Raw genomic sequence first — 16439 nt, 5'->3', positions numbered from 1 at the left:
AAACACCATAAAAAATGTCTCAATTAAGGGAAAAACAGAAAAAAACCAAAGACAACTCATTTGTTTTGAATCAGATATGGCTAGAAGCCGCATAATGCTTAGACGTCTTCTCAAGTAGTTAAAGTTTAGATTTAACATTGCAACATTTAGTTCGAGACACGCTATTAGGCTTGAAAGTAAATGTAGTCCTAGTAGCATTGAACACACAACGTTTCTGCTCGCCGCCATTTTGGAAAATCTTGCGCGGAGAAAGACTGGTTCTGATACTGTAACGTCAGCGTATACAAAAATATACGGATACGAGCGTCCACACATATCCGGATACACAGCATATACAGAAATTTCCACTCTGGAGAGCGTATACAGAAATCTCCGGATACACCGAGCGTATACGGCGGACACGTGTGGACGCTAGGTGTATCCGCATAAAAAGATTTGCGGATACAAAAATCTCCGGATACGTGTAGACGGGGCATAAATTAACATGATAAAGTTGATGATTAAGTGTTAGTACGTTTGTTCCATAGAATAAGAATGGCTTCTTTTATCTTAAGTTGAAGGTGGTAGAAGCGTGATCTAGGATGCTGAAACAGTCATTAGAGCACAAAGTGCGGCAATGCTCAGAATTCTGTAAATGTTTAAGAACATGCGAGGTCCTATCACTGAAAGTGTGCTCACGTGCGCGCGTGGAAAAATGCCGGGTAGTTTCGCCGACATAGCAGGCACTACAGCCCGCACACAAAAACGTGTATACCACACCCGCACGGAGCCCACGAGGGACAGGATCCTTCACACTGAACATGTTGCCGATTTTAAAGGATGAGAAAAGTAACTTAATATCAATATTATTACAATAACGTTTGACAAAATGGCGAACCTTTTTCTGCGTGATAAAAGAAAAAGGACCAATGTAAGGTAATTTAAAGTAAAAGGTACGTGTAGTGTCAGAGACGGAAGCCGGGGGATTACAGCCATGGCGAGTAAGTGGCGATTAATAATGTTTTCAACTAGATGGACTGGAAAAAGATTCTTCTGAAGGATTTTGGTAAGCTTGGTGATGTCCTCGTGAAAACCCAACCAAGTGTTGTTGATCTTGTAGCCTCTGTCAACAAGCGTGCGAATGAGACCCAGTTTGTAAGAACGCGATGTAAAACTAAAGTAATTAGTCAAAAGGCCCGTGAAGGTTTTCTTACGGTAAACACTAGTGACAGGAAAATGAGTGTCATTGTTGATCAAAACATCTAAGAAAGGTATTTTATGGTCTATTTCCTTTTCCATAGTAAATCTGATGTTAGGGTGCCTGGAGTTAATGTAGTTGAAAAATAATAGCGCTTGATTTTCGAATGAAATAAACAAAATGTATCATCAACATAACGTCGGTAAAACAATATCTCAGAGTCCTGGAGATTTTCTAACCATAATTTTTCATGATGACCCATAAATAAATTAGAAAGAACAGGATCGAGGGGGGAGCCCATAGCTATCTGGTCGTAGAAAGAACCCTTAAAAAAAAAAATGGGTCTGAGCGGTGGCTACGGAAAAAAAGGCTCTTAAGTTCGGTGTTGCTTAACTTAATATCAGGATTGTCATCAGAAATGTACGTGACCGCCAGGTCAATACATTCCTCAAGAGGTATGTTGGTAAAAAGACTCACTATGTCAAAAGAAACCATAAATTTACCATGACATAGACAAGTTTTGCATCGTGAGCGCGCACATTTGAAAGTGCCGGGTTGCTCGTTAGTTTTGAGTGTGCTTCTAACTAAAAAGTTGCATATGTTTTTGTCGCGTTTGAATGAAAAAAGTGGAGGTTGCGAAAAAATTCAAAATTTGTCGTCTCATTCTTAACGCTAGCAAGATATCGGGACCCAAGCGATCTGTTAAGATCACCGATCGTTTCACATGTACCTCCGCGAATGTCATTTACTGCATAACCTGTACCAGGGCGCTTGTACATTGGCGAGACAGGTAGACGACTAGGCGACCGATTCCGCAAACACCTTCGCGATGTTGAGAAGAATGACAAGGATGCATCTAAGCTAGTCGCACGTCATTTTAATCTCCCTAACCACTCCAAAAAACTCATGGCTATCTGCGGCCTTTCCCTACATCTAGGTACGACGGAAAGCCGCAAGAATCTGGAACAAAAATTCATCTTCCAAATGGGCACCCTTAACCTCACGGTATTAACGAACGCTTTTCATTTAACTAATATATTCTCTATTTTTCACGTTCCCACGTTACCACCAATAGCGTAGCTCTTAACGTAACCCACAATTCCTCGATTCGCTCTGACAAAGGGCTAACGCTCGAAACGTCAGCTTTTAGAATCCCGGGCAACCCTAAAACCCCGAATCCGGAATCCGGAATCTGGAATCACAGGTCATTGTTTTACCAATACAGAGGGTAAAAACTATCCTAAACATTCATAAAAACTACCCTTGGGCCTAAAAACGTTTGTTTAGGCCTAATTAGGGCTAAGGTTAGATTCCGGATTCCGGATTCCGGATTCCGGATTTCTAGTTTTAGGGTTGCCCTAGAATCCCCGTACGGTGACAGACTCGAAATAGCATATCCCATCACTCACTTCGGGTGAGCGAATCCAAGATGGCTGTTCCCGAAGCGAAAGGCTACCGTCCAAGATGCTTTTTCGATGTGGAAATCAGTGGCTCTCTAGGTAAGGAGGAGACTGATCTTCTGGTTCTAAGGCTGCCCTCAGGTGGTGAGAGGCCAAAACTGAGTGCAAATTATAATCTGAAAGGGGAATGATGAGGTTACTTTCAAAAGAAACTTTGGTACTGCGTTTCTGGACAATGAAACATAAAAAATTTGGTTTTATCAAATTTACTCTGACGAAGGGCCAGCTCTCGACACGTCAGCTCGCAAATCTTTCTTACGGTGGTTGATTATTTTTGATTCAAGGCTGCTGCCAAACGGTCGCCTGGGGCGCCTTACTTGCGAGAGCGGGCGACCAAATTTTGAACGAGTAGCCCGAACAGGCGCCTGGCTTATCACAAGGTGATTCATCCTCAGTTTTAATTAATTAATTCTGGGCTCTTGAAAAAATGACTTTCAACGTTGGAAGCCCGAAGGGCTCGGGAAAAATTTGCTTAGACAGTAGCCTTGTTTTCCTTGATCGACTCTTTTGATAAAACCAAGTTTTTCATAATCTTGGAGGGCATGCTAATCGCTCAATCAGATTTTGGTAGCTTTGGTACACAGTAGCTTTATGCCCATTTCAATTCTCATCCCCAGAGGACGTTTTTCTTTTAGTGGGATAGGTAGGTGTTAATTAAAATCACATTGCAGCCCATAGGCTGATAGCCTGCGAACACAGACGTATTTCCGCCGGAAATACTTCTGTGTTCACAGGCTAATAGGCTGAATTATGCAATTATTGTTTACATACTAAAAATAATTTTAAAAATTACAATAATAATCAATGTGCAGTGTATAATATAAATTCTAAGTATTATAAAAGAGGTCCAGAAAACATTCACTATTATACTGAAACCTTAATTTACATTTCTAACAACTATAATAATAATAATAATAATAATAATAATAATAATAATAATAATAATAATAATAAGTTAGATTTTCTATTTTATTCACTGATTAGCTCATGGGCTACGCTGCGGCGCCTCGTGTGGCTTTTATTGTATATGGCATACAGACGTTTTTTACTGCAATCATAATAATAATGATAATAAGGCTGCCAACACTGTTAAATAGTGCTCGATACACATAAGTGTAGAGCTAAATCGTAGAAAGGTGAGGCTAATGAAACCAACACATGATTCACTGTTACTTCGAGTTTCGTGCTTACGCACTCATCAGACAGTATTTAAGATTAAATACTGTCTGATGAGTGCGTAAGCACGAAACTTGGAATAACAGTGAATCATGTGTTGGTTTCATTAGCCTCACCTTTCTAACAACTATAATATATATTTCGCAAAATAACCCGCAATGATTGTTTCAAGTTCCACTAATAAAAATTTACCTATAAAATTCAATTTCCTTGGCGGGCCATTGCAAGTATAAAAGAGTTCTTTGGTCTGTTGGGGCAGACTTGTGGGATAATGTAAATTGTACCTTGAAGTCCTATATAATGGCGGAAGTAAGCTGTTCAGCCTATGGTCTTTATTGGATGCGATGTTATTGAAAAGTTTACCACATAATGACTCAATATGATTTACCATTGGTGTTACACCAAGAATCTTGCATGCATTTTGTAGCTTGTGCCAGGCACAATGATTGAAATCATCCTTTTCTCAATGTGAACGAGCTCGTTGATGAGATATCGGTGCAAGGCGTTTTAAAATCCCTGAGAACAGCATAATCAATTACGGCCAACACCAAGAACACAGTCTCTGGCTGCAGACAAAAATACATGCAGTCGCGGTAATGGTATACATGTAATGTTGTAACCCGTTGACAACCGTTATTGTTTCAATTTTCTCAGAGTATTTTATTTGGCGGCCATTATGAAAGAGGTATATAGTATCACTGAGGCAAAACATCCCTGGAGTTTACTTTGGCTATCTCAACTATTTTTGTGTCTGTTGAGGTTTCTAAACATTCTCTCAGACATTTATTGTTATTGGTAGTTTGGACCTTTACAGTGCGACGTGCCTTACCGTGGCCACCTAACAAAGTTTTTTAAAACTTATACACCAATCAGGGTATGCGAATTTGATTGACAGTCACCCCTCCTTGCAAAGTTTGCACGCTTGTAAGTTGAAAACCGTTGAATGGGTTGTTTGAATTGACGTACTTACACATAGTTGTCAAATGTGAAAGTTAATTGGGTGGCCACGGTAGGGCGTGTTGCACTGTAATACACAAGGTGAATCAAAATTTAATTTCACCCGAAATTATGTGATTACCTCAACTTACAGCTGTACTTGTATATAATGGCATAGGCAAGGAACATACATGTATCTCAGGAATTTAACAGAAGAATTGTACATGTATGTGTAGAACGGCCGTTAAGTTTGCTGAAAAGTGCTCATCATCTGTTGCCTCACAGGTGCTTGACCTGTGGCTTCCCATAGATTAAAATTGCTGATAATGACAGGCCATTAAATACCAAGGATTCTGCGCGGGCATCTATTTACGAAAGTCTGTAATTTTGACACGGTCTTCTCAGTCATTCTCCATGTTTTAGACGCATAGAGCAAGACAGACTTTATAATTGAAATTTTGGTAGCTGTTGTTATTTCCCTGGATCTCCAGATGTTTTTTAAGATATTAAAATAATGCACCACGTGCTTTCCCTATCCTTGCCAATACGTCTTCGTCCGTTCCTCTCGTGATGTTAATAACACTGCCTAAGTATGTGAATGGATGTTACCTCTTCTATGCTGAGATTTTTGATGGTAATATGCTCATTCGCTTTGCCGTTGATCCTTATGACCTTTGTCTTTAAAGGTTACATGTAATTATTATTAATTATTATTTAGGAAGTTACTGCTAGTATTAAACTGAAATCAAAGTTTGAATGCAGATTGATTTGACATTCATTTTCTTCCTTCTTACTCAATTTTCAGCTGGCAGGATCATTTTTGAATTATTTCCTGACATTTGTCCCAGGACCTGCGAGAATTTTCGAGCTCTTTGCACAGGTATTGTTTTATTTGAAACAATTTGCTTTGAAAGTGACTGAAATCCAAAATGCTGGGCTGGCTTGTGTGAGAGAGGTACATGTATTACAGGGGTTTCATTAGAAGCCGGGCACCCAGTATACATGTACATGTACATGTACATGTTACCGCCCGCCCTTTATTCAATGATGCAATGGAAATGTCAGGGTCCTCGTCCTGACCATGTGCTTTCAAGAACGGGTTTCCAAGATCATGACAACCAGATACCATCGTTTCTCGAAGCCCAGTGAATGAATTTTGCAAAGCATTTGAGAAAATGTGTGTTAAAACACTATGATCAATACTTGCTTGAGACCCACGCTCATCCATGTTCTCTGACACAGCCGACGGCATCTCGGATCTTTTCGCGCCATTTGCTGTTGAGGCCTCACACCTGTTTTCCTTCAGAAATTTGACTTTCACTACTAGCTACTCTGCCTTGACTTTCACTCAAACCCTTGTAAAAGACAAGAGTGATCACCAATTACATTGGTTTGCCCAGGCATCTACTTCAAAAGTTACTGAAACCCCTGGGTACATGTACTCCACCACAGCATTTCATTCAGTAATCTGAGAAGTACAATGTATCAGCTATGAAAGCAAAGATTTAGATTCATTTTTAGGACCAATGACACACTAAAATTAATATTGTTTGCCAAAAATGAATTTTAGTACAGTGTATTTGATTGATTCAAGTAGATCTATAATACAGTACAATGTACATGTACCTGTGTATAATACATGTACAGTAGTATTGCGAAATATAAATAATTATTATTTTACAGGTACAGCACCACTTGAAACCATTAGTGCATTTGCACATGGTAATACATGTACATGTTCCTCGTCTTTGCCAACAGTGTTTACCGCGAATTCACCAAGGTTGGATGAAAACTGCAACTGAGGCAAAGACGAAAGCAACCAAATACTGCGGCCGATTTAATTGCGGTAATGTGCCGCAAGAAAGCAATAGTTGCAAAACATTGCTAAATGGTATCACACCTACATGTTGCTTCCCACAGTAGGGAATGAATATCCAAACTGTTTTTCACAGCACCAATGCAACACAACCTTTTATGTTCGTCCCACTTTGCCATGACAGAGAACAGAGAATGTTGATAACCTGTCATCATTCTTAATTCTTACATCTTTATATTTAATAATTTGTAAGTTTTTCGCTGTCATGATGAATACAGTGTACATGTAGTTGTCCCAAAGGTGTAAAAAGGACATTTCTTTAAAAAAAAACTGTGGTTTTTGCATAATTAGTTGCCACCAGTGCATTCTGACAGGAGATTTAGAATCAAAAGTGCTTCAAATTTTGCATCATGTCCAAATAGAAATGTTTACAAGATAGTTGTTGAAAAGCTCCAGCCTTGAACTACATGTAAACCTTTATGAATGACTCAAATACATGTATTATACAAGCAAAGTTTGTTAAGCAACTCCTTGTCACCTGTAAATTACTCGTGATCATTTCTGATTCAAAATATAGGGAAGATAATTATTGTTGACATCCCTCATTGTCATTAATGTACCAACGAGAGCCCTACTGGCTATCGGAACAAAAGTTCTTTTGTTCCTGTGGTTGGCAAAATTAATTTGAATAACAAAAGGAATGTTTTTAAGCATATTTTTTCCCTAGTGAGTGGCAGGTTATTCAGCAGTTGAGCTTGAAGTTCAGAAATATTCACTCCTCTGAATGAGTAAGATTAAGTGAAATTAGTGCTTCAACGACCATAGCGTAGACTTTGGCCGGTTTGACAATTAGGCGAGTTAAAATGTACATGTAAATAATCCAAGCTGCATGCTTAACAAGTTTGTAACAGATGGAGAGCCATGTAGCCTGATTGGCTGACAATTACTTGTACAGTTGATTGCTTTCTTCCATCTTTTAGTTGATGAGATCGAAATGCCTTTCGCGTATCTTTCATGGCCGGCTGCCTTGAGGGGCGTCACCATTTGAGACGAGATTTCTCAAACACGTTACATGTGTTTGAGCCAGGCCGCGCCATTGTGCCAATCCCGCACTGATATTGAAATTGTCCCTTAAAAAAACGGCCAAATGGACCTTTTTGTCCCCTTCAAAATCTGGGGAAAAACTCAGAAGGAAGCACACAAGATACAGTTTAGTACAAAAATTACAAGCTGAAACACAGACCGTGGGAGGAATTTAATCATGCGTTTTAAGGAGGGCTGCAACGATACATTTTCTTAGGATACGATACATATCTCGATACAAGTGCCACGATACGATACATCGTTCCTTACCCCTTGGGCATCATAAAGTACTTTAAATCCAAAGTCTTTCCACACCTTTAATTTAAACGAGGACGGTGCCGGTTGTAACTCAACAGAGGAAGACATTTTGATGAACAAACCGCATGTTTTTGCTGTGTGCGCGTAAGACTGTGTCAACTTATTGGAACTACGCATGCGTTCATGCCGCCATCTTGAAAAATACCTGATCGAAAGCATGCGAAGCGATACTAAGCAAGGACGAAGTCCTGTGGCTAAAAAAAGGCTTGTACTAGGGTGAGAAGTCATTAAACTGATTAAAACAGTAATTTCTGCATGTTGGTAAAGTAATTTCTGATTTTTGATGAGGAATATTTTATTGTTTTGTGACACAGCGATATCCCATTCAAATATCGATATTCGTATTGTGACAAAAATATCGTGGTGCACCGGTGTATCGCTGCAGCCCTAGTTTAGTCACTTTTCAGTCACACTACTGATGTTCAACCAAGTGTGATGCCCGCATCTGGGAATTAAAATGTCATCACTCACTCGAAGCCAGATTGATCACAGAAAAAAAAATACAGAAGAAGAACAGTGTATATATTAATGAGGAAGAAACAGATGGGACTCAAACAAAACCACGATCTTTCCAGAAAACTTGGTTGCGAGATCACTCGTTGTTGGGCTATGAAAAGGAGGCGATGTTCTGCTATTTTTGTTGGAAATCTAAGAAAACAAACCCCTTGAAATCGGAAAAAGGGTGTACAAATTTTAGAACCTCAACTCTCCTAAGACACAATGACTTTAAAGAACTCGTGGATGCTGTTAAATAAATTAGGAAACTATGGGGGATACACTCAGCAACACCATCACAGCGTTGTGTTTTTAGAGAACAATGGTCAATCGCAAGCCAGTGACACCATTTTCTTAAGTAACAGGTAATGAAATATGTTTTTGTTGTCGTGCCTGTTTCTTTGTTTGAACGTAGGAAATGGAAAAAAGTTGATTGTCCCCCTAAAAATGAAAATGTCCCCCACAATTTTAGCCAAGGGGACAAACTGTCCCCCATTGATCAAATCCTAGCTAAAACCCTGCGTGTACATTGTATTTCTTGATAGAATCTCTGCTGATTGCTGCTATACCATCAGTGTTGAGCAGATCTTGAACAATTTTAGAAATATTGATGTTTGCTGGAAAAAGAAAACCAAGAAATGCCTTAAACTAAGGGACTTTATTATAATCGAATGTGCCTACCATGGCAGATTGTAAATTCGGCAAATATGTATATTAATTATTATCAATGCGATAGATCCGCAAAAATATGCAGATTTCGTTGATAGCAGCTACACTAAATTACAACGCTTAAAAAAAGCACAAGCCATACTGCGTCCTTTCTTAATCGTGGGGTACATGAACCGCAAAAAAACTAGGAAAAACCTTGGCTTTCGGTTACCGTAAACAAGGTTTTACCTTGGTCAAACTGGCAATTGAATCCACGGTTTTACCTAGTCAGAACCGCAAATGCACAAAATTAATAGTTTCAAGCAGTACTGTAGAGCACAATCAGGGTGGCCGAGTTCACAGAGACTACTATAAAAAATTATGTTTTGACCAGGAAAAATATATGACTGTATGTGTTAGAGATCTTTTGTTGCAGATATTTGTAGAAAAAAAGAAAACACCGATACATGTCTACCTGTTTAATGAGAAAACTACTACCAGAATTCTGATTTCGGAATTTAGTGGGCTCATTGAATACCTCAAAGGGCCATATTTGAGCGTATGTGAGGTCACTTGAAATTTATCTCTTTACATTTCTGTTTATAAGTGGATAAGAGTGGTTTTCTTCAGGAAAAATCAAATATTTCGACAGGTCAATGTATCAGTTAAATGAAACAAAACAAGTTTGATGCATTCCACATTTTGTTTGTGCAAAGGTACTGTTATGGTACCTAACCAGTTACCGGCAGAAAGATAATAACCTCGCACCAGCAGCAACATCACTTTCTTCTACGGCTAACTTGAACAGGGCATTAAAATCAGGAGCTGCCAACACTGGGGCGCTGTCCAGTAATGCTTTTTATTCTTGAAATGCTTTTTGACATGTGTTGCACCACACAAACTTTTCTCTCATATTTAGTAATTGAGTCAGAGGTTCGGTGACTGCAGACTGAGAGAAATTTGGGCAGAACCTTTCTGTAATATCCTGCCATACCAAGAAAATGCGTTAGTTGTTTCTTGTTTTCTGGTCGCGGGAATTCAGAAATAGCATCGACTGGTTTCACTTTCCCTTGTCCAACCACATGCCCCAAGTAAGTTACCTGTGCTTGGGGGAATGTGCAAATTCACTCTTGGAGAGGTTAATAGTGAGCTTTGCTTGATTTAGTTAAAAACTCTCGGATGATTTGCAATTAATGTTTCTCCCAGGGGACTGTAGATAATAACATCATCGATGTACACTTCGCATCCATGAAGGCCAGCAATAACTTTCTTGATGAGGTGCTGAAAAGTGGCTGGCAAATTTTTCATGCCAAAAGGCATAACCTTGTATTGATACAGTCCATCCGGGGTTACGAAAGCTGAAATCTCTTTTGCTTGTTCAGTGAGCGGAACTTGCCATAAACCTACGTTGTCAATACAGTCATCCATGTGTGGTATTGGAAAAGTGTCTGATTTACTAACACTGTTTACTTTTTTGTTCACTACCGTCTGGTTTTGGCACCAAAATGCAAGGTGAACTCCAGCTACATGTACAGTACTGTGACTTGGTTCGAAATCGTTCTCCAATAAGTATTGCGTTTCTTCTTTAAGATATTTCTGCTTAATAGGATTCAGCCTGTAGATGTGTAGTTTTCTATCAAAATCGTTTATTCTCTCGACTCCAGCCTTGTTATACAATAATAAGAAATCTCATGTTACATAGTTACGTCAAAAGACGAACAATAACCTCACATCTCCCTTTCGGGAAATCGAAAGAAAATTTTAAAGGAATCAAAAATCCTTTGAAATCGGTCTCCGATGATGCCAAAAAAGTCAAATGGAAAGAAAAATCATACGGAAAGCTCTGTCCGGTTTTCTTACTTTTGTATTCAAACAGTCTTTCTATGACCTAAGCCTACAGTGTGTTCAAAGGTCTAATCGATTTGGCGGAATAACAGTTCTGCCCGAACGAGTTACTGTGAAATTGCTCAAACTTTCACATTTAGACATCTCTCTTTTCTTTCTCCCCCTTAGCAGCGGGGGTTGGAGTTTCCACCAGATGTCTCCTATTTCTCCGCAGAAGGGATTGGTCGGTTTTGACCAAGTACGATCTAGGTTCGGGGGATTTCTGCACTATAACAGCAGGGGAACTCTGGTCTGTCACCCAAACTTTGTCGCCTGGTTTTAGCTCAGGTACATGTAGAATTGAAGCACGATGTCGCCGGTTACAAGTAGTTTTCGTTTTGTGCTTGTACTCCCGCTCAGTTTTCCTCAACTGCTCTGTTTCTGGCCATTTTGGTGTTAGTTTCTTTGGAGCCAAAGGAAGTGAAGAACGAAGTTTTCTTCCCATCAGTAACTCTACAGGGGTGTACCCATTGTGCAGCGGTGTAGATCTGTATGACAAAAGTGCCAAATAAGTATCTTCAGATTTGGTTATCAGATCTTTAGCCATCTGAACAGCTCTTTCTGCTTCCCCATTGCTTTGAGGGTAGTGAGGACTACTGGTTAGGTGAGTAAATCCCCATTCTTCAGCAAATTTGGAGAATTTGGCAGCTGAAAATTGTGGAACATTATCAGATATTATGATCTCTGGGATGCCATGACGACTGAAGAACGACTTCAGATGATTAATTGCTGACGTGGTGTTTTTCAAGGGGGCAATTTAGAATCTTGAATAATAATCAACAGCGATTATGTACTCTTCACCACTATGGTGGAAAAGGTCAACGCCTATCTTCCATGGTCGCTCTGGAAGTGTCGTTGGCATCATTGGTTCAGCACGATTTCTTTTCTGTTTGGAGCATGTTGTACACGTGGTAACCATATCTTCGATTTGCTTGCTGAGAGCTGGCCACCATACAGAGTCACGGGCTCTTTCACGACATTTGCGGATTCCTTGGTGTCCTGCGTGAATTTTGTCCAGGATGTCTCATCGAAGGGGTGATAATTCTCTGATCTTTCAGAAGAAGACCTCTTTGGATAGTAATAGTAGCCCTCTCAGACCAATATGGCCAGCCGTCGGTACAGAATTCAAATAGTTTTTTGCATACTTCATCATTCTGTTGGTGAAGTCTTAACTCATTTTCAGTTTTCACTCTGTTGCTGGAAAGCTCTCCAAGATGTGTGAAACGTACAAGTTTAAGTCTTCATTGAGACATTCATCTTCTTTTGAAAATTGGTTATCTAGGGGTGCTCTTGACAGAGTACATGTATCTGCAGTCAGCAACTCTTTCCCAGGGACATGTAGCATCTTGAGCGAATACTTCATCAGCCTCATTCGAAATCTTTGAATTCTTGGGGGTAGTTCATCCAGCGTCTTTGAACCAAAGAGAGGCACAAGTGGTTTATGATCGGTTTCAATTAGGATATCCTTGCCCATTGAACTTCTCACATGCCCAGGTAGTTGCAAGTGCCTCCTTTTCAATTTGGGCGTATCTTTGTTCTGTTCTGGTCATGGATCTTGACGCATAGGCAACAGGCTTTTTCTCTTTGTCTTGCTCTTGTAGGAGTACAGCGCCAAGGCCAAATGATGATGCATCGGCTGATAAGATGGTGACTTTTTGCGGATCGTAATGGGCGAGGACCTTGAGTTTATTGAAAGATTCTGGCTGTGCTTGTCCCCAATGAAACTGGTTCTTCTTACTAAGGGGATCTCTGAGTGGTTTTGTTTTCTCTGCCAGGTGGGGAATGAATCTTCCAAGTTGATTGACCATTCCGAAAAACCGTCTGACATCACTAACACTTTGGGGAGTGGTCATGCCTTGAACAGACTCTATCTTCTCAGGGTCTGACCTTATGCCGTCTTCGATGATCACATGGCCATCAAATTTGACTTCTCTCTTGGAAAATTCGCACTTTTCCGGGTTAAGGGTTGCACTAGCCTGCGAACGCAGACGTATTTCCCTCTAATGACCGCCGGAAATACGTCTGCGTTCGCAGGCTAGGTTTGCACCTGCTTCGTCAACCTTTTTCAGTACGGCACGCACTCTTTCATCATGCTCTTTTTGTGTTTTGCCATGGATAAGCATGTCATCTATGATAGAAATATGGCCATCCAATCCTTCCAGGATCTGAATCATTTTCTTCTGATAATGTTCAGGAGAAGACTTGATGCCAAACGGCATTCGATTAAAACAAAATCTTCCGAAGGGTGTGATGAATGTGGTAAGCAAACGAGAGTCTGGTTCTAATTTCTCTTGCCAAAATCCCGAATTGCAGTCTAGTTTGGTGAAGTACTTGGATTCTTTAATTTGAGCCAGCATGTTCTCAATCATGGGTAGTGGATAGGTTTCCCGTAACACGCTCTCATTGAGTTTGGTAAGGTCAACACATGTGCGAATTTTGCCATCAGGTTTGGGGACGACAACCATGCCTGCACACCAGTCGGTAGGGATGTCTACTTTAGAAATGACTCCCAGGTTTTCCATGGGCTCTAATTCTGCCTTCACTTTACTCATCAGAGGTAGAGCTGCTCTACGAGGTGTTGTTAATGCAAGGAGTAGAATCGGGTTTCAATGTAATCTTGAATTTGCCCTTTAATTCTCCCAGTCCTTTAAACAATCTTGGGTGATTTGCTTTAGCCTCTGCTTCGATGCCATTGTAGGACAAGTCAGACTGGATACTCGCAACTTTCTGGATTGGATTTAGAGCTTCAATTGCTGGTTTTCCTAACAGAGGTTCTTTTAGGTTTGCAACGACGTAAATATCTTGTCTTGTTTGATCGCCATTTCCTGTGATTTGATTTCCAGTTACAACGCCTGTCATGGAAAGTTTTGCCTAACTAGGGCCAAATAGCTTTTTCGTAGCTTTTCGCAGCTTTTCGCAGCTTGTCCAAGCCGGAACGTTTGTAAATCTCTTCAGAAATTACAGTAACATCCATGCCTGTGTCAATTTTAAATTTAACAGGAGTGTATCCCAGCTTCAACTCAACAGACCACTTTGTTTGTTTTTCATCGCTTTCAATTGAGCCAAGAAAGTAATCATCCGAGCTTGAAATTTCTGAATCTTCGTCTTCTTCAATGGAACGGACATTTTTGGTTTTGGTTTTTGGAGTCCCATTTTTCCGGTAACAGAATTTGAGATGAAGCCATTTTGCACTTTAAGTTGCAGCTGTTTTTCTCGTTGCTCCAATAGGTTTACAATGCTTTATGCAGTCCGTTTTAACTCCTGGAGTGTTGTAACTCCTGGAGAAGATCAGTAAGATCTTGTCTCTGCATTGAAGACCTACAACTTGGAGTCCAGGTCCCGCAGACCTGGGTCAAAACTGGGTCAAGACTGCACTCATTAGTGTTTTTACCTCTCTTCCATAGACTTCTGAGACAACTTAAGATTCTAAAGCCCTTAGGCTAGCTAATTCACAAGCTCTATGAAGCTACATACTGTAGCAGATTAATAGAATGGCGCTTTCAGTACATAAGAATTTATTTTTAAGAAGTTTAAGAGGTGTTCTCACAGTGTGACCAAAAACAAGCTCAAATGGACTGAGGCCCAGAGACTCCTGAACCGACTCTCGAGCAGCAAATAACAACAAATGGATACCTTCATCCCAATTTCTCTCTGTCTCGAAGCAATAGATCCTCGTCTTGTTCTTCAGCGTCTGATGCTATCTCTCGAGAGCTCCTTGACACCCTGGATGATAAGCTGAGGAGTTGTATTGTCTGATTCCCAGTTCGTTCATGACTTGCTGAAATACGCCTGCCGTAAACTTTGAACCTTGGTTTGACCAGATTGAGGTAGGAAGACCAACCAGTGAGAAAAACTTGGTTAAAGCCTTAACAATGGTCTTTGCCTTAACATTTCTTAAAAGGTATTGCTTCTGGAAACCTGGTAGATGCACACATGATCGTCAACAGGTATTGGTTTCCAGATTTCATCTTTGGTAATGGACCAACGCAATCAACAATAATTATGGCTGAAGGGCTCCTTGATTGCTGGGATTGGCTGTAGTGGTGCCTTTTGTATGATTTGATTTGGCTTTGCTACTACTTGACAGGCGTGACATGATCTGCAGAAATCAGCTACATCCTTCCTCAAATTTGGCCAATAAAAATGACTCAAAGTCCTCTGTTGTGTCTTGTTGAGACCCATGTGACCAGACAAGGGGGTTTCATGTGCCATGCTGCGAATTTCTGGTCTGTAAACTTTCGGCACAACAATCTGGTACTTGACAGCCCACTCATCGTCAGCTGAAACATCCGGTGGTCTCCATCTTCTCATCAAAACTCCGTTTTTTGTGAAGAAACAAACAGGATTCTTTAAAAATTCATTTTCACAAACTGCCCTCTGGAACGGCGAGATCTCTGGGTCTCTATGCTGTTCAGCAATGAGGTGTGATCTAGAATTTAGTTCGGCATCTTTCATTAAAGTGTTCGTATCCCCATCTTTTAATGACTTTGTTCCAGATTCTTTGGGACACCTTCCTCAAAAACTTGACTGATGAAGGTACCTGCTAGGTCAACATCTGTATCTTCGTCACTTGATTTCTTTTTACTCATAGCATGGGTTACAGCACATGCAGGATACAAATTTGGAATTTCTTTCTCTACTGGGTCAGGCAACTGCTCTACACAAGGCACGTCAGTTACAATAGGATTGATGACCACTTTGTCTCCCGCCAAATCATTTCCGAGAAGAAGCTGAACTCCCCCGAAAGGTAACGAGGACCCAAGTCTGACGTTAACACAACCAGACACCAGATCTGATGACAAATACACAGTGTACAGTGTTTAATGAGAACGCTTGCTCCAGTAGATGACTTCTCAGGGGACTTGATATTTTTACAAAAAACACATTCCTGCAAAGAAAGTGAGGCTCATTGGAGAAAAGAATGGGGTGCACAAATAGTGTTTTCTCATGGTAGTACAAATGCCAGAGGTGTTGCAGTGCTAATTATTAAGAACGGCTTTGATATCGATATTCGGTTGTCTCCGACAGATTTAATGGTGAGACTGATATTGTTTACAGTGGGGAAAAAGAAGAAATTTATACTATTGCAAACAGAATACAGACCAAATAAGGGTGCTGATGCCGTTAAATCACAATCTGGCAAAATTTATTGAAAAATAATGATTTGGGGAATGAAGAAAACGTTATACCGGCCTTCTGATATTACCCGATGGTGCGATTTTGCACAATCAACCTCAAAGCGCATCCGATCGCACAATTCACGAAAAATCACATAATTCACGAAACAACGCACAAAATTCGTAAAATAAAACATAAATCAACAAGTTTCTTAGGAGTTCCTGCATAAATACGCCATTTTTAAGATGATTTTCCTTGGAAAACGGCTATAAAGCCTTTGTTACCTTCGATTTCGTAAACATTCGAAGTTCAAGGTGTTATTTTGCAT

General features: G+C 40.2%; 1 protein-coding gene across 1 annotated transcript in view; it reads left to right on the top strand.

Moving 5' to 3' along the window:
- Window positions 1-16439, top strand: part of LOC138060541 (peptidyl-prolyl cis-trans isomerase G-like) — a 45428-nt gene that overhangs the window by 23499 nt on the left and 5490 nt on the right. The window contains exon 6 of the mRNA XM_068906350.1: window positions 5555-5629. Coding sequence (XP_068762451.1) covers window positions 5555-5629 — 75 coding nt within the window. The remainder of the gene's footprint in view (window positions 1-5554; window positions 5630-16439) is intronic.

This window comes from Montipora capricornis, chromosome 1, assembly GCF_036669925.1.
Source record: "Montipora capricornis isolate CH-2021 chromosome 1, ASM3666992v2, whole genome shotgun sequence".
Taxonomy (NCBI): domain Eukaryota; kingdom Metazoa; phylum Cnidaria; class Anthozoa; order Scleractinia; family Acroporidae; genus Montipora; species Montipora capricornis.
This window is presented reverse-complemented; position numbering and strand designations above follow the sequence as displayed.